Here is a 22,422-nt window from a genome sequence, read left to right on the forward strand (position 1 = left end):
TGTTGGCTCTCGCTCCTTAACAAATTTCAATGGGACAGTCTGTGAAAGTAGCTAGTAGTTCCAACTCCATACAGTAGATGGCATCGTAACTCTGCTTCTTAACACACCTCATACGCACCTGGACTACCAGAGATTAAAAACACGTAGCAGGAGGGATCGGTGTTGTCTGTCACTGCACAATACGTACCCGGAACGCAATCAGTCCCGCGCATGCGCAAGTACTACATCACTTCCATTTGCTCATTTTTACGACAGCACTTCTGTGACGTCACGTGCTGCGGTAGTTATTCTTTTTTTAATGTATGAACATAAATGGTCAATAACCATACTTCATATATGTAATATGTTGGGAGGTTATTTTAGAAGTGGCTCTTGTTAAAATACTTCATTTAGCATGGGGATGTTTCTATCGTCTTATGACATCCACCAAGACTAAGTTACGTAAAAACTTACACAATGCACGTAGCGCAGACGTAAACGTCATATGCGGTTATATGTACCATACATAAATAAATAGTATAAAACACATACAATGCAGTTATATTTCAATGTAAACAAGCATAAGTAGAGTGCAATGATCGATTCATCTAGAGGATTCAGCTTTTTCCATTTTTTTTTTCTAAACGGGGAGATACCATCCATCCAAACATATCTTCCTAGCAAATGCTTTTGTGTGTATCTTTCAGTGGCAAAAAAAAACGTAAAATAATTTATGGAACAAAGAAAAGAGTGCTTATTAATTGTCCACTTGCACCATGGATATGATGTAAGAAAAAAAAGATGGATTATGTTGTTATTTCTCAAATTTCTATCTATCTTAATAAGGTTTTTGGGAGTGGAGGGGGGACGCTTGCTGCCGTAAAATAGATCGACGGATGGCGTAGATTACACATACCCAACATGTGACTGTCGAAAAATAGGCCGACCAGATGAAGACGCGTTCTGCACATGCGTACAACCCAGTTGAACCGATTGAACCGCGTTGCACAGTGACAATGTCAAAGTAGCAGCTTTGTTGCTATATTTAGCGACTACTCAAACCTCTCTAGATTCTGCTTTTCAAAAAAGCGACCATGAATCCGTGAATGCATTTCGCGGTCATCTAGTGACAATGAGGAAGTATCGTTCCGATGACTAAGGGACTAGAGACGTGTTAGTAAGTTGAAGATACATATGTGGTCCTGGAACTGTACTGCTGTTGATGTGTTAAGGTCAGAATAAAGCTATAAAAGAGTGTCAGACTCTGTGTGACTCTGTGGGATCGCTACTGTGCCTCTGTCTGTTATCATAGCAGAGAGGTGTGGCTTGCCATGATGTGTATGCGTCAATTACGCTAAAAAATGAAATGTAATTAATTAAATACATTTGTTACCGCCATTAACACGCTATTTTTGACAGCCCTAACTATTTATATCCTGTGTTTGTTCTGTCCAAGTACAGTATTCGACCTAACCCATAGCACGAACGCATGCTATGTGAAATGGATCTCTGGATCTCTGGACCTATGGATCTATGACTTTGTCTTACTGTTGGTTATTGACTTCGTATTACCTGCTACTTTAGTGCGTGGCTAAAGTGTAACCGGGTGGTTCTCATGCAGAAATGACACTTTAGGTGGATGAAACTGGTTCTTCATGCCGTAACATCAGCGACACCACAAGCAGGCATGGAGCAGGTGTGAGGAAGAAAACAAGGAGATGAGGCTGCAACCTCGTCCATGCTACAGCTCAGTCTAAGTGAAATCAATTATATTTCACCCATTCTCTTCACATTCAAAGAAGGACCAAAATGCCTCATGCCTGAATGAGAAACATGCACGGTGGATGCATGATGGAGAACTTGTACTCGTACTCTAACAAGTCATCAGAAGTCAGTCTCGACATGTCATTTTATGACTTTACATTGAGCTACATAGAAGTACAATAGTAATAATACTGTAATATAGTAATATTACAAATGGCTGACTAAAATGACTTGTCAGACTTGTGTGGTGTGTTGCGTCCAGGAGGCGGGACTTACTCTCAGGCGGGACACGGTCCTTGTGAGGACACCCAGAGAGGCTGCGGTGGTGCGGGTACAGACCGGTCACATGACCTGTCCCGTCACAACCCGGTGTCGGGCACTTGCTCTCCTTCTTCTCCCCCCTGGAAGATTCTGGAAAGAGACACGGATGATAAGAAGAGAAACGAGAGAAGGAAATGTGTGTAGCAATTGCGTGGGAATGCTGAACTGAAAGGCTGTACGGAAAATTAAGGCAAAAGTGGGAAATTGTCGGCTTGAGTGTTGTAATGCTGGAATGGTATGAATCGCTTGAGAAATGTGGAAGTAGCTGAGTGTCAAAAATGGTATATAATAGAAGAATGGGTGCATCATAATATGTTAATGATCTTCATTACGTGTTAATGCTCTTCAACATTCACACAATAACTCAATGTCAATGATTTTATCATTTTTGTCAAGCACAGATAGCATAAAATACTCTTAATACTGTGGTATGCATGAAGTTTGTATGCAGAGAAGTCAATATGTTGTCGAGGAAATAAAAAACAAAATCAAAATAGTGTGTGTCAGAGCAGTGTGGGGTCAGCATGTGTTCTCTACCTTTAGGGTACAACGCTCTCTTCAAGCCATCATGGTGCATCCTGGACTTGCGTTCTTCGCCGGCGCTGCTCAGCCTCGGGCTGTGCTCGCCATGGCCGCGATGGTGATGATGATGGTGGTGATGATGATGGTGGTGGTGGTCTCGTCTGGGCTGCTTGTGCTCTGAGAGCATGCGGTCCCTCATGACCTTGGCCCGCTCTGATTCCAGGGCGATGGCCTTCTCCAGCAGAGACAGATTGCCCTTGGCCATGTCGAAGGTGTCGTCCGAGCGGTCGGATGCGACGGACGTGGTGTCTTCGTCGCCCTCCTGGCTGCAGCTGGTCGGATAACCTCGAGACGCCGGGCTCAGCTGCTCCTCCAGCTTCATCAGGTTCACCATGTCGGAGAAGCTGCGCTCCGCAGGCCTGGAATCCTCCTGCAATCCCTGCTGGAGGGTGTCGTACCTGAGAGGACAGAGGAATAAGAACTTCCCAGTTGACCATGTCGACCACATGACCGTGTGCGTACCTGCTGAGGTGAAGTGCCCCCTGCTGGTCCACAGGGTTGTGGAGGTGGTGGTGGAGGACGGGCCGGTCAGATGGGTGTGTCTCGTTGAGTTTGCGAGCCAAATCAAAGCACTGATTCCTCAAACACTCCAGACTGCTGAGACACACCTCCTCCTCGCTTTCCTCCGCCTGGACTCCGCCCACGCCGGGCCGCCCGTTGACGTGGCCGCCGTCCATTAGGGCACCTTCAGGGTAGTTGTCCTCGGGCAACATGGCGCCGTGGCCCTGTGCCAGAAGCTTGAGCGAGTCCACTGTCTCCCTCACAACATCGCTGTCCAGATCCACACTGAGATCGCCCTTCCTGTCTCCCTGCTCGCTGGCGTCGTCCTCATCTTCGTCCTCGCCGCCACTGTTGGAAGAGTTGCTGTTCATCTCTGACTCAGTCATGGCCTGGTAGGCAGCGTCTTCAGCGATCTTGCCCAGATTGAGCAGAGACTTGGCTACCAGTTCGTCATAGTTCTCATAGTCCTCACAGGGACCTAGTACGGGACCGGGAGCTGGACCAGGACCAGGGCCGGGGGTGCAACTGTTGTTGTTGTTGTCCTTATGGACAGCAATAAGCTTTGATTGTCCACTAGGCTGGTAGTCTACTGGCAGGAAGGAACAACAAACAATTATTCCCTTAACAGAATGAATGAATGAATGAATGGAATGAATGGATTGATGGATGGAAGGGTGAATGAATGAACAAGAGCATGAATGGATGGGTGGATGAATAAATGGATGGATTAATTGATGACTGAATGGATAGATGAATGAATGGATGGATGGATGGATGGATGAATGAACAGATGAATCAGTGTATTTTGGATGATTGGTGAATGAATGAATTGATAGATGAAAAAACTAATGCATGGATAGGTGAATAAATGCATGGATGACTGAATGGATGAATGATTGGATGATAAATTAATGTATGGATGATAAACATATTAAACATATGGTTGGATGGATGAATGATTTCATGATAAATTAAGGAATGGATGGATGAATGAATGAATGAACAAACAAATGGATGGTTGAATAAATTAATGGATGGGTGAATGAAGAAAAGGATAGATGAATGATGAACTAATGTATGGATGGATGAATGAATGGATAGATGGATAATGAAATATTGGCTGGATGAATGTATGTATGCATGGATGAATTAATGAATGGATGGGTGAATTAACAAATGGATGGATGACTGGAATTGGTGACTGTGTCTCAGACCAAATATGACTGTGGGGTTCCCCAAGGGTCAATCCTGCATCCCCTATTGTTCAATCTGTACACGCTTCCTTTAGGCCAGCTATTTCGCAGCTGCAATGTGTCCTACCACAACTATGCAGACGACACTCAGATCTACGTGTCACTGACGACTGGTGAACATGGTCCTGCAGATTTACTTTGTCACTGCATTAAACAGATCAGTGTGTGGATGCAAAACAACTTTCTCCAGCTAAACTCAGACAAAACTGAAATCTTTGGCCCACAGAAACAAAGAGAATGTGTTATCAGTCCCCTTGAGACTCTTTCTGTAAAACCTAATCATCAGGTTAGAAATCTATGGACTCAGATCTGAACTTAAACAGACACATTAAATCAATAACATCATCAGCTTTTTACCACCTAAAACACATTGCCAAAATCAAGGGAATAGGGTCTTAGCCAGATTTAGAGAGACTAATCCATGCCTTTGTCTCCAGCAGGCTAAACTACTGTAACGGCCTTCTCACCGGGCTCTCTAAACAAGCAGTAAAACAGCTGCAGTACATCCAGAATGCTGCTGATCGAGTCCTGACTAGAACCAAAAAATATGACCATATTAGTCCAGTAGTCAGGTCTCTGCACTGGCTTCCTGTTGCTTAGAGAATAGACAGCTCTGCTTGTGTACAAGTCTTTTCATGGTCTTGCGCCAAAGTACATCCCTGACTTGTTAGAGCCACATAAACCATTTCGGGCTGAGAAGCTCTGGGAGTGGTGTCCTGCAGGTGCCCAGAGTCAGGACTAAACACGGTGAGGCTGCGTTTCAGTTTTATGCTGCCAAAATCTGAAACAATCTTTCGGAAGATGTGCGACAATCCTCAACTTTGGCAATGCTCAAATCCAGGCTGAAAACACTTCTATTGAACTGTGCATATGACAACTGAAAGTATTTTATCTGCACTCTTCATTTTTAATCATTTTTTGTTTTATGAAATGACTTGTGGAACTTTATGTAATAATTTTTGAATGATTTTATGTTTTTATGGAATGATTTTATGAAGTGATTTTACCCTTCTTTTCTGTAAGCACTTATTACTTATTACCTTGTGTATGAATTGTGCTCTATAAATAAACTTGCCTTGCCTTGAATGATTGGATGATTAATTAATGTAAGTATGGATGTATGAATGAATGGATGGATGAACAAACAAAGGGATGGATACATGATTGGATGATGAATTAAAGTATAAATGGATGAATAAAGGAATGAATGAATGATGGATAGATAAACGAACAAATGGATGGTTGAATGATTGGATGACGAATATATAAATGAATGGATAAATAAATAAATGAGAAATGAGAAAACAAATGTTACTCACCCTCCTGCTGATGATGATGCTCCTCATCTTCTTCCTCCTCTTCATCCTCATCTTCCTCATCCTCCTCATCCATTCCCATGTCATCATCTTCTCCTCCAACTGTTGTGTCCGCCCTCTCCTCCTCTTCTTCTTCCTCCTCAGGCTGCCCCTCGTTGTACTCAGAGAACTCCTCCTCCTCTAACCTCTCACCTTCTTCATCCTCCTCCTCCTCCATTACTTCCCCTTGCTCCCTCCCCTCCTCGCCCTCCTCCTCCATGCCTTCGTTCTCATAGTTGGGGTATGAGGAGGCCTCTTCCTCCTCCTCATCAGCAGGGCAGGAGGCGATGAAGGGCCTCCTCTTGGCAGGAGGCTCCAGCGGCTGTCTTTCCAGAACCTTCCTCTTTCTGGCCAGCGGGCAGCCGTACACACTGAGGAAGGACAGGACGTCACGTGTCACACTGCGGTCATGTCTGCTCTTCACTAAACCTCCTCTTCAAAAAAGTACAACAAATAAAATGGAGCTTATTCAATACACAAATCCCATAATAGTCATTAAGTGATGGGGGAATTATGCTTTAATTGCTCTGAGGACCAGATGCTGGTTTTAGCGAAGCAATTATTTTATTTCCATTTCAAGGAGCTTATTTTGTGTCTGGGATGCAAATGTGACTTTTGCTGTCATCTACACACCTTATAAGAATATTCACATTTACATTCAGTCTAATGACAGACCACACAAAGTTAATAATGCTGACTTTTCATTCTCAACCTATAGCTACAGTATATGGCGATACAGCACACTTCCAAGCACGTACAAGCACAATAAAAAACCTATACGTAGTTGCATGAACACCTCTCTGACAGTGTCAATCAAAAGTAACAGTACAGTATTCTCTTTGTAATGGAAAAGTTTTTTTTATACTGGATCTCATTGGCTTGTGTACCTAATGAAGTGGCCAGCGAGTGCTGCAAGTCTTCATATTTGTACATGTGAAGAATTACACACAGACAAAGAAACGGCAGCATGTGTGTGTGCGCACACACATGACCTTGGCCACCTCACTGTCTCCTGCCAATTAAAATTCCAGCAGTAATTAAGGCAGATCAGAAACGAGGGAATGCTGCAAGGGCGAGCGACTGTGCATGGTAATTACGTGGAGTGTGTGTGCGTGCGTGCGTGTGTGTGCTGGAGAGGGTGGTGATGGATTTCTCACGCGATGCTCTGTGATTGATTATGCTGTACTGAATTGGATCATCACGTGTTGTTATAAAGTGATGCTAACAGGCCTGTGTGTAGTAGCATGTTCCTATGTTAGTCAAAGTATTGATTTAGGGGTGCTATATTAATAGTGGCAAATACAGCCTGGAGCTCCTAGCTTCTTTCCATAGACACATACACTCACAATGATCACAGACAATATTTACAATCAATTTAACCATTCTGTTGCTACGGTTACCTGCTATCTGATACACCTCAACAACTGCATGGAGGGAAACACCTGCTCTCATGTGTTTTCCCGTTTTCTCTTTCCTCACTCTTCATTCTTGCATTTAGAATTTGTTAGGTTAGGAAGATGGCATGAAATAATCATGTTGTTTATTGAGTGACTGCAGAGTGTGCATGAGGCAAGTGAGGATATCAGCCTGAGCAGCGTCATTACATGGATGCAGGCTGAGGTTAGACGGTATGGGATCATCGCCCCCGGCAACGTCACGTACCGACACTCATCACCGTGGCAACACTTGAGTGCCAAAATGGGGTGTGTATGTATGTGTGTGTGTGTGTGTGTGTGTGTGTGTGGATGGGGGAATGCAAGAGAGATTGGATGGTGGCAGCGAGGCAAGGGTAGCGCAATGTGGGCGACACCATGTTCACGTCCCGTCCTCGCCGTTGCCATGGCAGAGGGGCCGCATCCCTCCCGGTCCTCACACTGCAGCATGCACACGGAGCTGTCGCCATGGCGACATCCTCCAGAGAGCAGTAGAGGTAAAGAGAGACAGCCAAAGGTAGAGAAGAGATAGAACCTCACCCGTCCTCCCCCAACTCAGAGGGGGGAACTTTCCCATCAGAGAGGATTCACAACTGACTATCACCAACATAGCCTGTTTTTGTTTTTACCTTTATAACAATTACTTTTAAAGGAAAAGTGCACTTTTTAAAAATTTTCCCCATCATCCACAATCCTTATGTGAGACATGAACACAGCCTTCTAAAGATATAAAAACAGCTAAAAAGAGGCAGGTATTTCATGCACGTAATGGGATACACCTATTCCGCCAACAAAGCCCGCTATTAAAACACCTCCAAAAACCTCCAACGTTTTATGGTTTTGTATACATGCTGTGACCATGTAGTAACAGGCACGTTCATGACAACCTCGGGCTATACCTCTTCGGTGTAACAACAATAACAAAAACAATAACAATGGGCCTCATTCATGAAACGTTCTTACGCACAAATGTGTTCGTAAAGCCTTCTTACAAAGATTTTTGGCATTCACGAAACATGTTCTTAACTCACAGTTCTTAGATCTAAGAACAAATTCTACGAACACTCAGGAGGACTCTTACGCACAAATACAGCTTGCACTTTCAATGCGCAATCGCCCTCATGATGGATTTTGCAACCTGATCCCAAAAAATGTAGTGCAAATAAAATATCCCCACAATTATTTATCATCAAAACAACTAAAATATACTCCATCGATAAATATATCAAATCCCAATTCATTCATCCATTTCCCTACCTCAATCGCAAACGGTTTAATAATAATCCGCAGACCCCACAAGAACAAATGTACAACCAAAAGCACACACGTACACGCTCCTGCGTGGAGCGCACCATCGGTATACTCAAGGGACGCTGGATGTGTTTGGACACTGCAGGTGGAAGGCTGCTCTACAAACCAGAAAAGGTAGGTTTTGTAGTACTTAATATTAGGTTTTAGTTTATTTATGCTTTGGAATGGCAAAAAAATAAGAGGCAAACATTCTGATTCTTTGTGAAGGCTCTCATTAATCCAGGAATTCTCCATTGCAAATATGTTTTATTTGGTCAACTGGATAAATAATTGATTCTCTGTTGTTGCAGGTGTGCAGGATCATAATGGCCTGCTGCATCTTACATAACATGAAACGTGGTGTGCCTATTACGCACGGAGCACCCCCAGATAACGACATGCGCCCCTAGCCATGTCTTGAGCCAGAGCACGGGGCTGCTGTATTAATTAGGCAGCGTCTAATCAAATGTAACCACAGAAAAAATAAATTGTCACACACACACTATGTATTTTGACTTTATTTTTCCATCATAATTGTGTAAATATTTTGTAGAGTTTCCAAAATGGTTTGGTTTCTGATTGATGGCCCACCTCCCGTTTCCTCCAGATCCCTCCGGTGCAGTCCAATCTTTTTTTTTTTACTCTGATTTTAAGTCAAACCACTTCTTTTTAACCTCTGCGGTGGTGCGTTTCTCCGTGGAAACGGCATTTATGTTTCCTGCAATGGTGCTCCATGCCGACTCTTTTTGGATGGCCTGATGACCGGTGGATACACGTGAAAATAAGGTGGTCTTGTGTTCGGTCACTCCTTGTAAAAGCACCTCTATTTCTGTAGAATTGAAGTTTTTCTTTCATTTGTTGTCCAGCTGCTCCTCAGTCTTGCCCTTGCGCTTTGGCATCTTGGCCTCCAGCTGCCTTTTGCGCACGGCACATTTTTGCCCTTATATAGGAAATAATAGGCGGTGACCTATGCAAATTAGGCCTCACATGCACGTGCATCCCCGTTGGCATTCATCAACCTAAGAACACCGGTGCAAACGATTATCCCTACTTAAGAACGTGTCGTGAATGTGGCGCAGTTTCCAACCCGCGCCTTCTTAAGTACACTTCTTAAGAAGACTTTTAAGAAGATGTTCGTGAATGAGGCCCAATGTCGCTGTAGCTTGGTTAATACGCAGGTCACATTAGTAAATGGCACATTTACGTAATGTTTTTGGAGGTTTTTTCAGAAGGCTTTATAGGCGCATCCCCTTACGTGCATACTTAGCTGCCTCTTTTTATATCTCTGGAACACACAAAAAAGAAAAGATGTGTGTTCATGTCTCACATAAAGATTGTGGATGATGGGCAAAATTGCCCAAAAAGTGCAGTTTCCCTTTAAAGTTCTGAACTGGTCTGGTTCATATCAGAGTTCTGGTTCCGGACACTTTGACAGTCACAGCAATTTCTTATTTCTCTCTAGCTACAACATCAACCACAAGGCTGTCCTGAGCAGTGCATCCTCTGCAGGGCACGCGCACACACACACACACACACACACACACACACACACGCTGAGTGGGTGTTACTTACCTGCGGTGTCGGGCGTACTTGCCGCTGACGTGTCCGGAACCGTCACAACCCGCCGTTGGACAGCTGTGTAGGATGTAAACACACACAGACATGGATAACGCTGTTCTTTTTGAAAGGATATACACTCGCTGGCCTCAGTACACCTTCTAATGAGATCCAACACAAACATTCAGCCTTTATATATATCAATCAATGCCCTTTTTTTTTTAAATATATTGGCCGTTATATCGGTTATCGGCTTTTTTCCAGTCCCCAATATCGGTTTCGGTATCGGCCCCAAAAATCCCATATCGGTCGGGCTCTTGTACTGACGCAAATATTCCATTTATATTTATCACACACACACACACACACACACACACAGGATGTGCTAGAAAATGTGTGAAGTGCACAATAACACAACACAACAGCAGCACACTGAACAAGCCGACTGCCACAAAGGTAAAAGGTCTCATACCTGAATAACTCCTGTGTCACGGCCTCCACGACAGCTTCACACAACAAGACAACAACCACTGAGTGACTCCTTCAACATGCTGACATTAACTACTGTGTGGAATTGACGAGTAAGAAGACGTGAGGAGAAGTACAAAGTAGCAAGAAGGCAGAAGCAGAAGAGGAAGAAGAGGAAGAAGAGGGCTGCTAAAAGAGCAGTGTAGAGGAGGTTCACACCTCGCACTCCTTTGGATCGTGTTCGATGGCGTTTCTCTGTTGCATTCACCTCCATCTGGACAGGAAGTGATGTCACAACATGAGACATTGGGATTACTTACAATGGTGATAATGCTGACGATGAAGAGCGTACCTGGTTGGCCCACCTTGACCTGGATGAGAAGGTTTGGAGAGTGTGGATGGCGGGCAACTTCAGAAAGTCATCCTCCTCATGTTCTACAACACAACACGCACACCAAAAGGTCACAGCTTTGATGCCTGCCAGGCACACACAACTAGCCATCGCATCGCATGCTTCTGGTCATGTGATCACGTCAGGCGGTGGCCATGTAACACGCGCAGGTGTTTTGACACCATCACTTTCTTTTTGCACATTTAACCTACAGTGACTGCAATCTATATGTGGTGTTGGGTTACAAATGGGTTGTGTCTAGATGACATCATCATCTCATTTGCATAGTTGGCCATGAGATTTTCAAATAGTCAAGCTCAGTGTTTGTGTGTGGATGGGTAAAACTGAGCTTTTTGGTGTGTTCAGAAGCAGAGTTATGGCGCCATCTACTGTACAGAGTTGCAACAACAAGCCACACAGACAGTCTCATTATAATGTGTATATGAGCAAGGGAGAACAGGGACAGCAAATCTTGAAAAAAAAAAAAGTAGCGCCATCTATCTGTGGCAGTCCAAATGTATTCGTATGGCAACAACTGACTTGGCATCCATAACAAGATAACACAGCACTGCTACCTCCTGCTTTCATGCAGCAAACATTGAGGTAGCAGAAGAAGAAGAAGAAGGAGAAGAAGAAGTGATGCAGACTGCAGTGCAGCAGTGCTAATAGAAATGTAAATTCCCCCACACGTTCCGCTTCGACGACATGGCCGGGCCGAGTTCATCTGAGGCCAGCGCTCCACTGAGCGTGCTCCAACATCACACATCCCACCCCCCCAGCCCTTCCTCCTTTTACCCCCATGAGAAGAAACCCCTCCTTTCCTTGAAGCTGTACCACTGAGCATGATGCATACACTCCCTCGATGTGTGTGTGTGTGTGTGTGTGTGTGTGTGTGTACGCGCGTGTGTGTGATTGCTGTCAGGAAGTTTTGAAGGAAAGTTGTCAGAAGGTGTATTTTATCCAGATAATCTTATAGAAATAGTCTCTTCACCTAAAAACAAACAAAAACTACACATTTATTTAGTTGACAGCACGTTTTTCTTAAGCTCATTTCCTATTTTTGTCATGCAGAAAAGGCCTTTAGGGTGTGTGTGTGTTCTATATGTGTGTAGAGCGTGGTGTGAAGAGGAGTCTCATACTGTTTAGTATTCAGACTGACACTCAGCCTGTCTGCTACAGTCTGATGCAGAGCTCCTACACACACACGCACACGCACACACACGGTGTAAACATACACACAGACTAACAACTACATGCACACACACATCATCATCCATGTGGACTTTGCATGTGCATAGAGACAGTGTTTGCACGCAGTCAAGCTCAGTTTCAGCTGTCAGTCAAACACAGCCTTAAGCATCAGCCCTGTTGCTATGGCTACCTGTGCTTTACCATACCTTCATGCACTCCCACCAAATCACCGCTAAAAGTTGCTGGTCAAGAGCCTCACACACAAACACACGCAGAGGAACAGGGAGGTGTGTTTTATGCTAGCAGACATATTGGAAGACAGCAAACAAACAATGTGGCGTGCAGCGCCACGCTGCAGCAACAAAACTAAACAAACATAAGCAAACTGTTTTTTTCTTTCTGTTTGTGTGTGTGTGTGTGTGTGTGTGTGTGCAGGATGATGATTTGTGTTATTGCGGACCCAAAGTCACAATCTGGTGAAGCACTATGTTGGTGTATTGCAGCATTTAGCTCCACGTAACAAAGCAATGTCCTCCTATAGGTGAACAACGGTGACCTCTGAACCCTCCACTCTCTTATTTTACTGCAGTGCTTCTTTAAAAGCAGCCTTCTTACACAACAGACTAAAAACAGACTAAAATGAAACTTTCCCAGGGAAATACAATTCTACATGCCAAAATTACCAATATGATGCAAGCATGTGTGCATTGTGTTGACAGTGAATGTGCAGTGAGTGCGACCATGCAGTGTGTCACACATGATAAATATCACTACAGGTGGTCCTCGGTTCATGACGTTTTAAACACGAGACTCGCTCAAGAAAGAGTAACAGCGTGTATGGCGGAAGAATATGCGCAGCGCGTGGCAAGAAAGTGCCTTGAGTGCGTGGCGGAAGGATACAGTACGTGCCTGCTCAGGTACACCGAGGAAGGATAACATCACTTATCAGTTAACTTTTTGCACTTAATTACGTCTCCCAAGTGTCAGTGCGCCAAAGGAAAGACACAACGACAACGACAAATTTTGGCCAATATTGGCCGTTCTTTTGGTCCAAACCACTCGACGGTGGCGACCATCATTAACTCATTCAATCCCAGCCATTTTTCAAAATTCAACCTCTTCGGTACCGGCCATTTCAGACGATTTTGACTGTTTTTTCAAGGCACAGAGAATATGTTGTTCTCTGGCTATATAAACATGGAACCTACCAAAAGAAACATTAGCCTCTCGTCTTTCATCAGAAAAAAAAGTTTGTTTCTACCTTTTTCCGTTCTTTAGTAATCAGCAGTAGAACAGGTAAGTAAGGTAAGTTTCAGGAAAATATCAGTTCCCAACAAAAAAAGGGAGATAAACAGCTTTTTGTGAAAAGATACACTTCAAGCATAACTTTCACTTTGACACAAAATTTTGGATTTTGCGACAGCTCAAATATCTAAACAACTGCACCACAACATACAGTAAACAACAAAAATAGGGTTGTTTTACATCAAAATAACAATTTATTTACAAATATAACACCATGAACTATTTACAATTTTCACATTTGGAACTAGACTGCCAACCAGTCTCACCCAAAGTCAGCTGGGATAGAAGCGGCATAGAAGATGGATGGATGGATGGATGGATGGATGGACGGACATTTGAAACTAACCTGTATGTGTGAATGTGTTAAAATTTCCCTACAATGCGTAACCTTCTGCACGCTAAATTCCTCCACGCTCTCTCACTTCCTCCTTCTTGCTGTCAAGCGTGTTACATGCAATGATCCAAACCCAAATCCAAATGATGCAAAAAGATCCATGCCGAGCTCTCATCAAATGCACTTCTGCCACCTCGTGGTCGTTTTTATGGCTTAAAACTGCTTGAAAAGTGACCTCTTTTATTGTGCACTTGCGTCATCACCTCTTTTTGCCTCTCGCACAAAAAAAAAACGTAAAAGATGTATAAAGACGTCTTTGGGAGCCAGCGTTCAGGTTAAAAAAACATATAAATACGTCTTTTGTATTGAATGAGTAAAGATGCCTGATTGCTTTTGAATGCTAGAGGGGTCATGGATTCCATGCGCTGTTACAAGTAGATCTGGGAGGAGCAGAGGAGGTTATCCTTCCAGACTAGCCTCGGACTATATTATATGAAAGTAGTAAGGTCTGTACAGACAACCACAGGAATTAAAAGCAAGGGCTTCTCTTTTTATTACCCATTCATCTCATGTATTGAATCATTTTATTACTGTATTTAATGTGTTCTGTGTACAGTGTCAATTAATTAGGAGTTCATTTAGGTATAATTTAGTTATAAGATCAGACTTACACTGCAACTTAACTTACATTACAGTATAGGAACAGAACGTGGACCACCTGCATTGACATTTACAGAAAACTGAGCAACTTTACTTTTAGCGTAGTTGTGTGGTGAATTAGTGCCACAAAGTTCAGTCTGCACGAGGATGACAACACAACTTCCACAAGATGGAGTATACACTCACTAGACACTTCATTAGGTACAGGTCTAATGAGATAAAACATTGTTCACTTGTCAGTTATCTGAAAAACCAAGCATGTCATCTTTGTAAAGCTGTTGCATGTCATTATTTTGTGTACCTTATGAAGTGTCCAGTAAGGTACAAGCAGATCTGAGGTCAGTGGTCTAGTGTCACATGCAGACATATTAAACTATGTAAATATTGTAGCCCACACAGCAATACACGTATCACATATGTGAGTGTCAACATGAACATGAGTGTGTTGTCATGTTACACACATGATGGGAATGTGAAGATGGATCAACTCACCACAGAGGAAGGAATGTGAACAGAGATGAGGAAAAGTGTCTCAGCCTGCAAGACCAAGCAAACACGCCAACATCGTCCCCGAGGAGGCGCATGCACGCCGCCGTGCACGCTGCAACATCCGCGACAACTGCCACCTCAACACACGCACGCACAGACTCACACACACAGGCGCGGCTGACTGCAGGCGGGAAGGGGGAATGTGTGTGGAATGACGATGTGAGGAGGCGAGGGGCGCGTGCACGTGAGGGAATGATGATGGAAAGGCAAACATACTGGAATAGCGACGATGGCGACTCTCTCCTCCGTGCTTCTTCTTCTACTCCGTGATGGAGAATGTGTCCTCTTGTGTCTCTCTATCTGCTCTCTCTCCCTTTTGTCGCGCTATCTGCCCATGCCTTCACTGGAGGGAGGGGAGGAGGGAGAAGGGAGGAGAGGGAGGGGGGAGCCAGACAGACACAGTGGGGGGAGGAGAGGAAGGAGGAGGATAATGATGATGAAGATGGTAGAATCAGACACTGCAGCAGCAGCAGCAGAAGAAGACGAAGAAGAAGAAGAAGAAGAAGGTTTAGCTCCCTGGCGTGCTCTTCCTTATCCTCATCTCGCAGTGAGTTGCGGGGGCGCGCACGCATGTGGTGCCTGCAGGGGACGCAGCGGGGGCGCGCATGCTCATCTGTCTCACTCTCTGTGCTCAAGCACGTACGTGCACAGTGCTGCTAGTGCACTACAGCCTCCCAATGGGAACAAAGAACTACTTCCTGATCAGTTTTAGGATTTGTGGACCCAATCAGAACCGTTTAAGTACATTTACTTACGGAAGTTTGGACTAATTGTTAGGAGTTTGGATGCCCCTCAAGTCTCAAGCGCTAACTAACAACATGTCATGCCAAGTTCAGCAACCACGTTAGCGACAGAGGCAAGGAAAAACTCCCTCCTAGGACGAAACATCTAAAAGTGCTGAGAGTAGCACAGCATGGTACCAGCATGGTACAAATGTCAGTACGCCCTCAGTGGGGGGTGGCTGTCTGCCTCGACAAGTGATAGAGAGACTGACGAGAAGGACAGAGAGCAGAGAAAGAAAGACAGAAAAGATAGGATGGGAATAATTGCATCAACAACAGTCGTCGAGCTGCCTCAACTTCCTCCTCATCGCAGCACCCGTCATCTTCCTCTTCTCTGTGTTCTCGTCTTCCCTCTGACCGCAGCCAGGAGTAATCTGAGGACAGAGAGAGAGAGACAGAGGCTGGTAGAGCGAGATTTAAGAGACCACACTGACCTACTTGAAGAGTCTTCCTTCAATAAAACATGGATAAGGTTTCTCTTTTCACATCAGAAAGCTCAAAAAGCTACAGAAGATGTACAGTATGTACTGCTGAAAATAAAACATCATTAGCATCTGGACTAGCATCACTGTTCTGGCTGTGACGCTAGCAGAGAAACATGTTCCATTTTGCTGTTCCAAACAATGCTGCCCCCTGCTGACCATGTTAAAGGTTTGTTATTTCACATATAAGGTAATTATTAAATGTACTTTTATTCATACCCAAACAACACTTTAATCAGTTCAAACAACCTCTGCACTGTGACTAAGTCATGTTTACGTTCTAGAAGGTTCTTTCCAAGCATGCTGACACTTAATCACATTAGTGTGAATCTGCCCCCCCCCCGCCCCAGCACAGGTCTGCGGTGTGTAGGTGTGTGCTGTTATTAAAGTTTTTTTTTTACCAGCCTGCAGCCTCCAGTGGGAGAAAGTCAATTACAGCGGGGCTGAGCCTGGCCTGCGGGGGGGCGTACGGGAGCCAGATAAGCGCGTCAAGATGGCTGCTGCCGAGTGCTCCCCCGGCAGCGTGCATGGGCGGCGAGCGCTGCACTTTGCCCTGATAGATCCCTCCAGACGCAGCTGCAGAACGCCAGCGTGTGCCTTTTTTTTAAAATTACAAATGACTGATAACATTTGCATGAACATAATAACTGATTTCATTTTCCTTACTGCACATACGCTCTACAAGTTTTACAACTGCCATCTTTTCACACCGCCTTCTCATGCCTTCTCACATTCTCATGTCATGAGAGACATGAAACTTAACCTAAACCACAACAGTAGAGAAGTCTGAAATGAAACGCAACTCACTGTCGATACACGATACCTTCTCAACCACAAAATGAGAGTTGACCATGACATGAGAGCCATGAGATTACTGACGCACATTCACAAGATCAGCGAGAAGCAATCATGAGTGCCATGAGACTCAACCGCAACTCTGACATGAGAACCAAGCGAGCCATGAAAACCACAAAAGGCAAACATGGCATGAGAATCAACCACAATCATGCCATGATAGTCAACCACGACATGAGAGCCATGAGAATCAATTGCAATCATGCCATGATAGAAACCCATGACATGCGAGCCATGAGAATACTGACCCACAATCACGAGAGTCTTGAGAAACAATCTTGGGTGGCGTGGAATCAACCACAACTCTCACATGAGAGCCTAGAACATCAATCATGCCATGAGAACCGTGAAAGACAAAGAGAGAATCAACCACAGTCATGCCATGATAGTCAAACATGACAAGACAGCCATGAGACTCAACCCTTCTCTTAACATGACAGCCAGGAAAGTCAACCTTACCATGAGAAACATAAAAGGCAAATGTGTCAAATCTTACAAGAGAGCCATGAGAATCAATTGCAATCATGCCATGATAGTCAACTATGACATGACAGCCATGAGAATACTGCCCCACAATCATGAGTCTTGACAAAGCAACCATAACATCAATGTCATGAGAATCAACCACAACTCTGACATGAGAACCTTGACAGTCAGTCATGCCTTGGGAAACACGAAAGGCAAACATGCCATGAGAGGCATGAGAATCAACCACAATCACACCATGAGAATCAACCACAACTCTCACATGTAAACCAAAAAAGAGTCAATCATGCCATGAGAACCATGAAAGACAAAGAGAGAATCAACCACAATCATGCCATGATCGTCAAACATGACATGAGAGCCGTGAGACTCAACCTTCGGCCTAACACGAGAGCCAAGAAAGTCAACCTTGCCATGAGAACCATAAAAGGCAAATGTGCTGACAACCATGAGAGTCAACATCAATCATGAGTCATCCTTGACATGAGAGCCATGAGAATCAACTGCAATCATGCCATGACAAGCAACCATTATACGGCATGAGCCATGAGAATCAACGCCAGTCCTATCAAATTATGCCATGAGAACCAAGAAAGGCAAATGTGTCATGAGAGCCATGAGAATGACAATGTGTTGTACGTTGGTTTCAACTAGTAACATGCCTCATGGTTGATGATGAATTGATTTATGATGATATCATCACACTATTAGGGAAGCAGTGGCTCAGGAGGTAGAGCAGGTTGTCCAGAAAGCGGACGGTTGGTGGTTTGATTCTTGCTCCTGCCATCCAGTCACTGTTGTGTCCTTGGGGAAGACACTTCACGGGCTTCCAGTGCTGCCCACACTGGTGAATGAATGTGAATGAATGTTTGGTGGTGGCCAGAGAGGCCAGAGAGGCCGTAGCTGCGAACTGGCAGCCACTTTTCTGTCAGACTACCCCAGGGCAGCTGTGTCTACAGATGTAGATTGCCACCATCAGTGTGACTGCGGAGTGAATGAATAATGGGTTCACTTCATTCGGGTGCCTTGAAAAGCACTCCATCTAATCCATTATTATTATTATTATTATTATTATTATTATTATTATTATTATTATTATTATTATTAATTGGATGTGGTGTAGAATAGAATACAATAGAATAGAATGGAATAGAAAGACATTGCTCGAGGTCAGGTGTTGACAAAGTGTTTGCCCTCTTCACTTTGAGCAGGAAGTCCATGACAGGAAGAAGACGACATCAAGTGGGAAGATGTGCTGTGTGGAATCCTCACAGCACACAACACAAACAAACATGGACACATTTTACACACTTTGATGAACACACACACGTCACTATGAGGACAAGATGTGCCACTACATGCAACTGAATGCGGCACTCATGATGATACAAAACATACCCTGATGACACCTGTATGTTAGCGTACTCGTAATAACGTTATAGGGCACACGAACAGAGTTGTGTGTTTGTGTGTGGGGGGCGGGGGGGGATTAGCAGCAAGAGAGTCAGTCTGCCTCGCTCGCCCTCACTCGGCAACACATAATAAGCTTCACTGCTTCACCTCCTGCACGCATCATCATCATCATCATCACCACAGCCTCGTACCTCACAAGACCCCACTGCGCGCTCACACACACATGCACACGCACACGGGCACGCAAAATGCATTGATCCTCATGTAACTAAAGAATTGCTCGAAAAATCGAAGTAGTAATCTAACGAAATGAAAATGAATGCATATCCTTTTTCTAAATAAAACTATCATTCTTCAGTGTTTAGAGTTCGACTCTCAATGAACATTCTTAAATCTTTTTCACTTTTCTAACTCGTACCCTACCCTCATCATTCCTTTTTTCTTCTGCATCCTTTCAATAAAGTTCCATTTGAAATCCAATTCTACTCTTCACCTGTTCCCTTGTCTCTTCTCTGTGCTTTCCCTGTCTTGTTTCCTCCCTCCTAATAGGAGGCAAGCACGTCTTCCCGTGCCGTCTACACACACACACACACACACACACACACACACACACACACACACACACACACACACACACACACGTGCATATAGTCATGTGACATGTGAGTGAGGCGTGTCTCGTAGTGCTTGGAAAGTGGGAATAAAGCAGGAAGTACAGATGAGGACATCTGGGAATGTCAATTATTCATCCACACTTGAAACGCCAACTGAGGGAGCCGCCATTTTATCTAAGTCGCATTTAATCTGCCACCTGTGTGTGCTAACGACGCTAATGCTAAAATGTGACCCTTGACTTTCTGCATTAGTAAGACTGTGTCGAGTCAGGGCTGCAAAGAGCGCATGTGACCAGCAGGGGGCGGTGCTTCAAAACAATTTCCCAGTAAGGTGTGTATGAGTGAAGGTCTCACCTGTGACCTCCCTGGTGCATCCTAAGAGGAGGAGAAGACACAGCAGAAGAAGAAGAAGAGGGAATCATCTCACCCATGTCCTTGCTGCTGATGCTGCAGCGGCTGTCTCCATGGAAACAGTCAGCCATTTTGTAAGCCAGCGGCGTAAATACACTCGCCATCGATCAAACTACCACTCCCTGCAGAGACGACACTTCTGATGTGTGGAGAGGCCTGTAAACACACACACACACAGATGGTCAACTACTGAAGAAAAATGACCTTTGACCTGTCCGGCAACTCCACTTGAGTGACACATTGGGTATGCTAACAGCTGTGTTAGCAGTATGAAGACATGAACTGAGATTGTACGTCCGGACTGGAAGGTGTGACTTCCAAAATCACATGACAGACCAAAAATACGTCAAATAGGACGGCTTGTTGGAGATTTACTTCTCTAACAGCTTTGCTAGCTTCTTGGACCTGAAACAAAGGTTGTGATGTGTCAGGTGTCTTCTGAAGCAAATGTGAAACAGAGCAAGTGAGCGAATGAACGCATAAGTATGCAAATTGTGCTTCTGAGACAGGGGTGTCCAAAGTGCGGCCCAGGGACCATTTGCGGCACACGGCTGTTTTTTTTATTGGCCCCTGGCACATTCTAGAAATATAATTGGACAAGAAAACAAAAAAAACCCAACAAAAATGGAAAAATAAGCAGTAATTTTAAAAGAATAAAGTCAAAATATTACAGAAAAAAGTTGTCATCTAACAAGAAAAATATTTTTTTTTTACGAGAATAACATAACATAATAATATGAGAAAAATAATGTAATTTTAGTAGCATAAAGTTGAAATACTAAAGAAAAAGCCATAATACCATGAGAAACGCACAAAACAACAAATAAAATTGTAATTTTGGGAAAATCAGGTCTTGGAAAAAGTTATATTACAAGAATAAAGTGAAAGTATTATGGTAATAAAGTCATAATTATGAGAATTAAATTTACAAGAAGGAAGTAAAAATATTTAAGAAAAAACCTAGCACGAATAAAAAAAAACAGCTTTAATTTACGAGAATAAAGTCAAAATATTGAGAGAAAAAGTATTGTAAAGAGAAAAAAAGTTGATTTTACGATAATAAACTCATAATCTTATGAGGCAAAACAATGTCATTTTGGTAGCGTAGAGCTGAAATATTAAATATGTTTTTAAAGTCTTCATATTTTGAGAAATAAAAAAATGTATGTGTTCAAATGTATATCAATATTATGAGAATAAAGTCTTAATTAGAGGAATAAAATTTACAACAACAAAGTTGAAACAGTTGGGGGGGGAAACCCAGCGGAAGTGGAAAAAAACAGCTGTAATTTTCAGAGAATAAAGTCAAAATATTAAGAGAAAATGAGTACACTGAAGAGGAAAAAAATATGTTTTTACCAGAATAAACTCATTATGAGGAAAAATAATGAACACATGAAAATCAAACATTTTCGGTGCATAGTAGCTTAGATATAAATACATATAAATAAAAGGACAAAAAATATATATATTTTTTAATGTCATAACATTTTGAGAAGCAAAACCAAATAAACTTATAATGAAGTTGTAATAATTAATTAATTTGAAAAATTAGGCTGTGGAAAAAGTTATAATATTACGAGAATCAAGTTAAAATATTATGGGAATAAAGTTATAATTATGAAAAGGAAATTTTTAAAAGAAAGTTGAAATATGAGGGGATTGGGGGGGGGGGACTGTACCAATGAAAAAAACGGTGGTAATTTTCAGAGAATAAAGTCAAAATATTCAGAGAAAAAAACATTCTGTATCCTAAAGAGAAAAACAAAGCGATTTTGCGAGAATAAATAATGTCATTTTAGTAGCATAGAATTTCAATATCAAGGAAAAAAATATGTTTTTTTTTAAACTTTTAATACTTTGAAAACAAAACAAAATAAAGTTGTAATTTTTGGAAAATTAGGTAGGGGAAAATGTTATAATCTTATAGGAATAAAGTCAAAATATTATGGGAATAAATTCATAATTACGAGAAGAAAATGTACGAAGATTATTTGTAGAGAAAGGGGAAATATTTGGAAATGTATAAAGAACAGCAAAAATAGTTCAAAAAGAGCAAAGAGCGACGTTCATACTAATAATGCGCCTTTTCATCTACTGTATATCACAAAACCGAGATGCAGTTTTTTCTTGATTTACAAAATATCCAATCGGCCTTTGCATCCTTTCATTTTTCACATGAAAAAGTTTGGACACCCCTGTTCTAAGAGGTCGACTTTAGCGTCATGACACCTTCTCACGCTTCCTCACTTGGGAACGACTTCCTGCTGATTCATGGACAACAACCTGAACGTTTCTGTCTGGAAGGGAGGTGGGATTCTCCTCTCCTGTTTGGGATTCAGGATGCCTGCCTCGCTGGGTCTCAGCCAGCTGCAGACCTGAACGGAATTTCAAGAGTCAGCAGGCAGCCGCAGTGGCCCACTTCTTCCGGAACACTCATGACGTG

General features: G+C 43.1%; 1 protein-coding gene across 4 annotated transcripts in view; it reads right to left on the reverse strand.

The window, feature by feature from the left end:
• The window catches only part of myt1la (myelin transcription factor 1-like, a), a 44,705-nt gene that overhangs the window by 20,839 nt on the left and 1,444 nt on the right, over nucleotides 1-22,422 (reverse strand). For 3 of the 4 annotated variants that reach the window (XM_054761575.1, XM_054761574.1, XM_054761576.1), the window contains exons 2-11: nucleotides 19,993-20,132; nucleotides 15,150-16,089; nucleotides 10,856-10,938; nucleotides 10,723-10,777; nucleotides 10,508-10,541; nucleotides 10,051-10,113; nucleotides 5,720-6,126; nucleotides 3,109-3,736; nucleotides 2,602-3,044; nucleotides 2,020-2,154 (exon numbers count right to left, since the gene is read on the reverse strand). In XM_054761575.1, the coding sequence (XP_054617550.1) occupies nucleotides 2,020-2,154; nucleotides 2,602-3,044; nucleotides 3,109-3,736; nucleotides 5,720-6,126; nucleotides 10,051-10,113; nucleotides 10,508-10,541; nucleotides 10,723-10,777 (1,765 nt within the window). In that variant the 5' untranslated portion in view covers nucleotides 10,856-10,938; nucleotides 15,150-16,089; nucleotides 19,993-20,132. The remainder of the gene's footprint in view (nucleotides 1-2,019; nucleotides 2,155-2,601; nucleotides 3,045-3,108; nucleotides 3,737-5,719; nucleotides 6,127-10,050; nucleotides 10,114-10,507; nucleotides 10,542-10,722; nucleotides 10,778-10,855; nucleotides 10,939-15,149; nucleotides 16,090-19,992; nucleotides 20,133-22,422) is intronic. The other variant, XM_054761577.1, reaches the window with a different exon arrangement.

This window comes from Dunckerocampus dactyliophorus, chromosome 19 (genome assembly GCF_027744805.1).
Source record: "Dunckerocampus dactyliophorus isolate RoL2022-P2 chromosome 19, RoL_Ddac_1.1, whole genome shotgun sequence".
NCBI lineage: Eukaryota > Metazoa > Chordata > Actinopteri > Syngnathiformes > Syngnathidae > Dunckerocampus > Dunckerocampus dactyliophorus.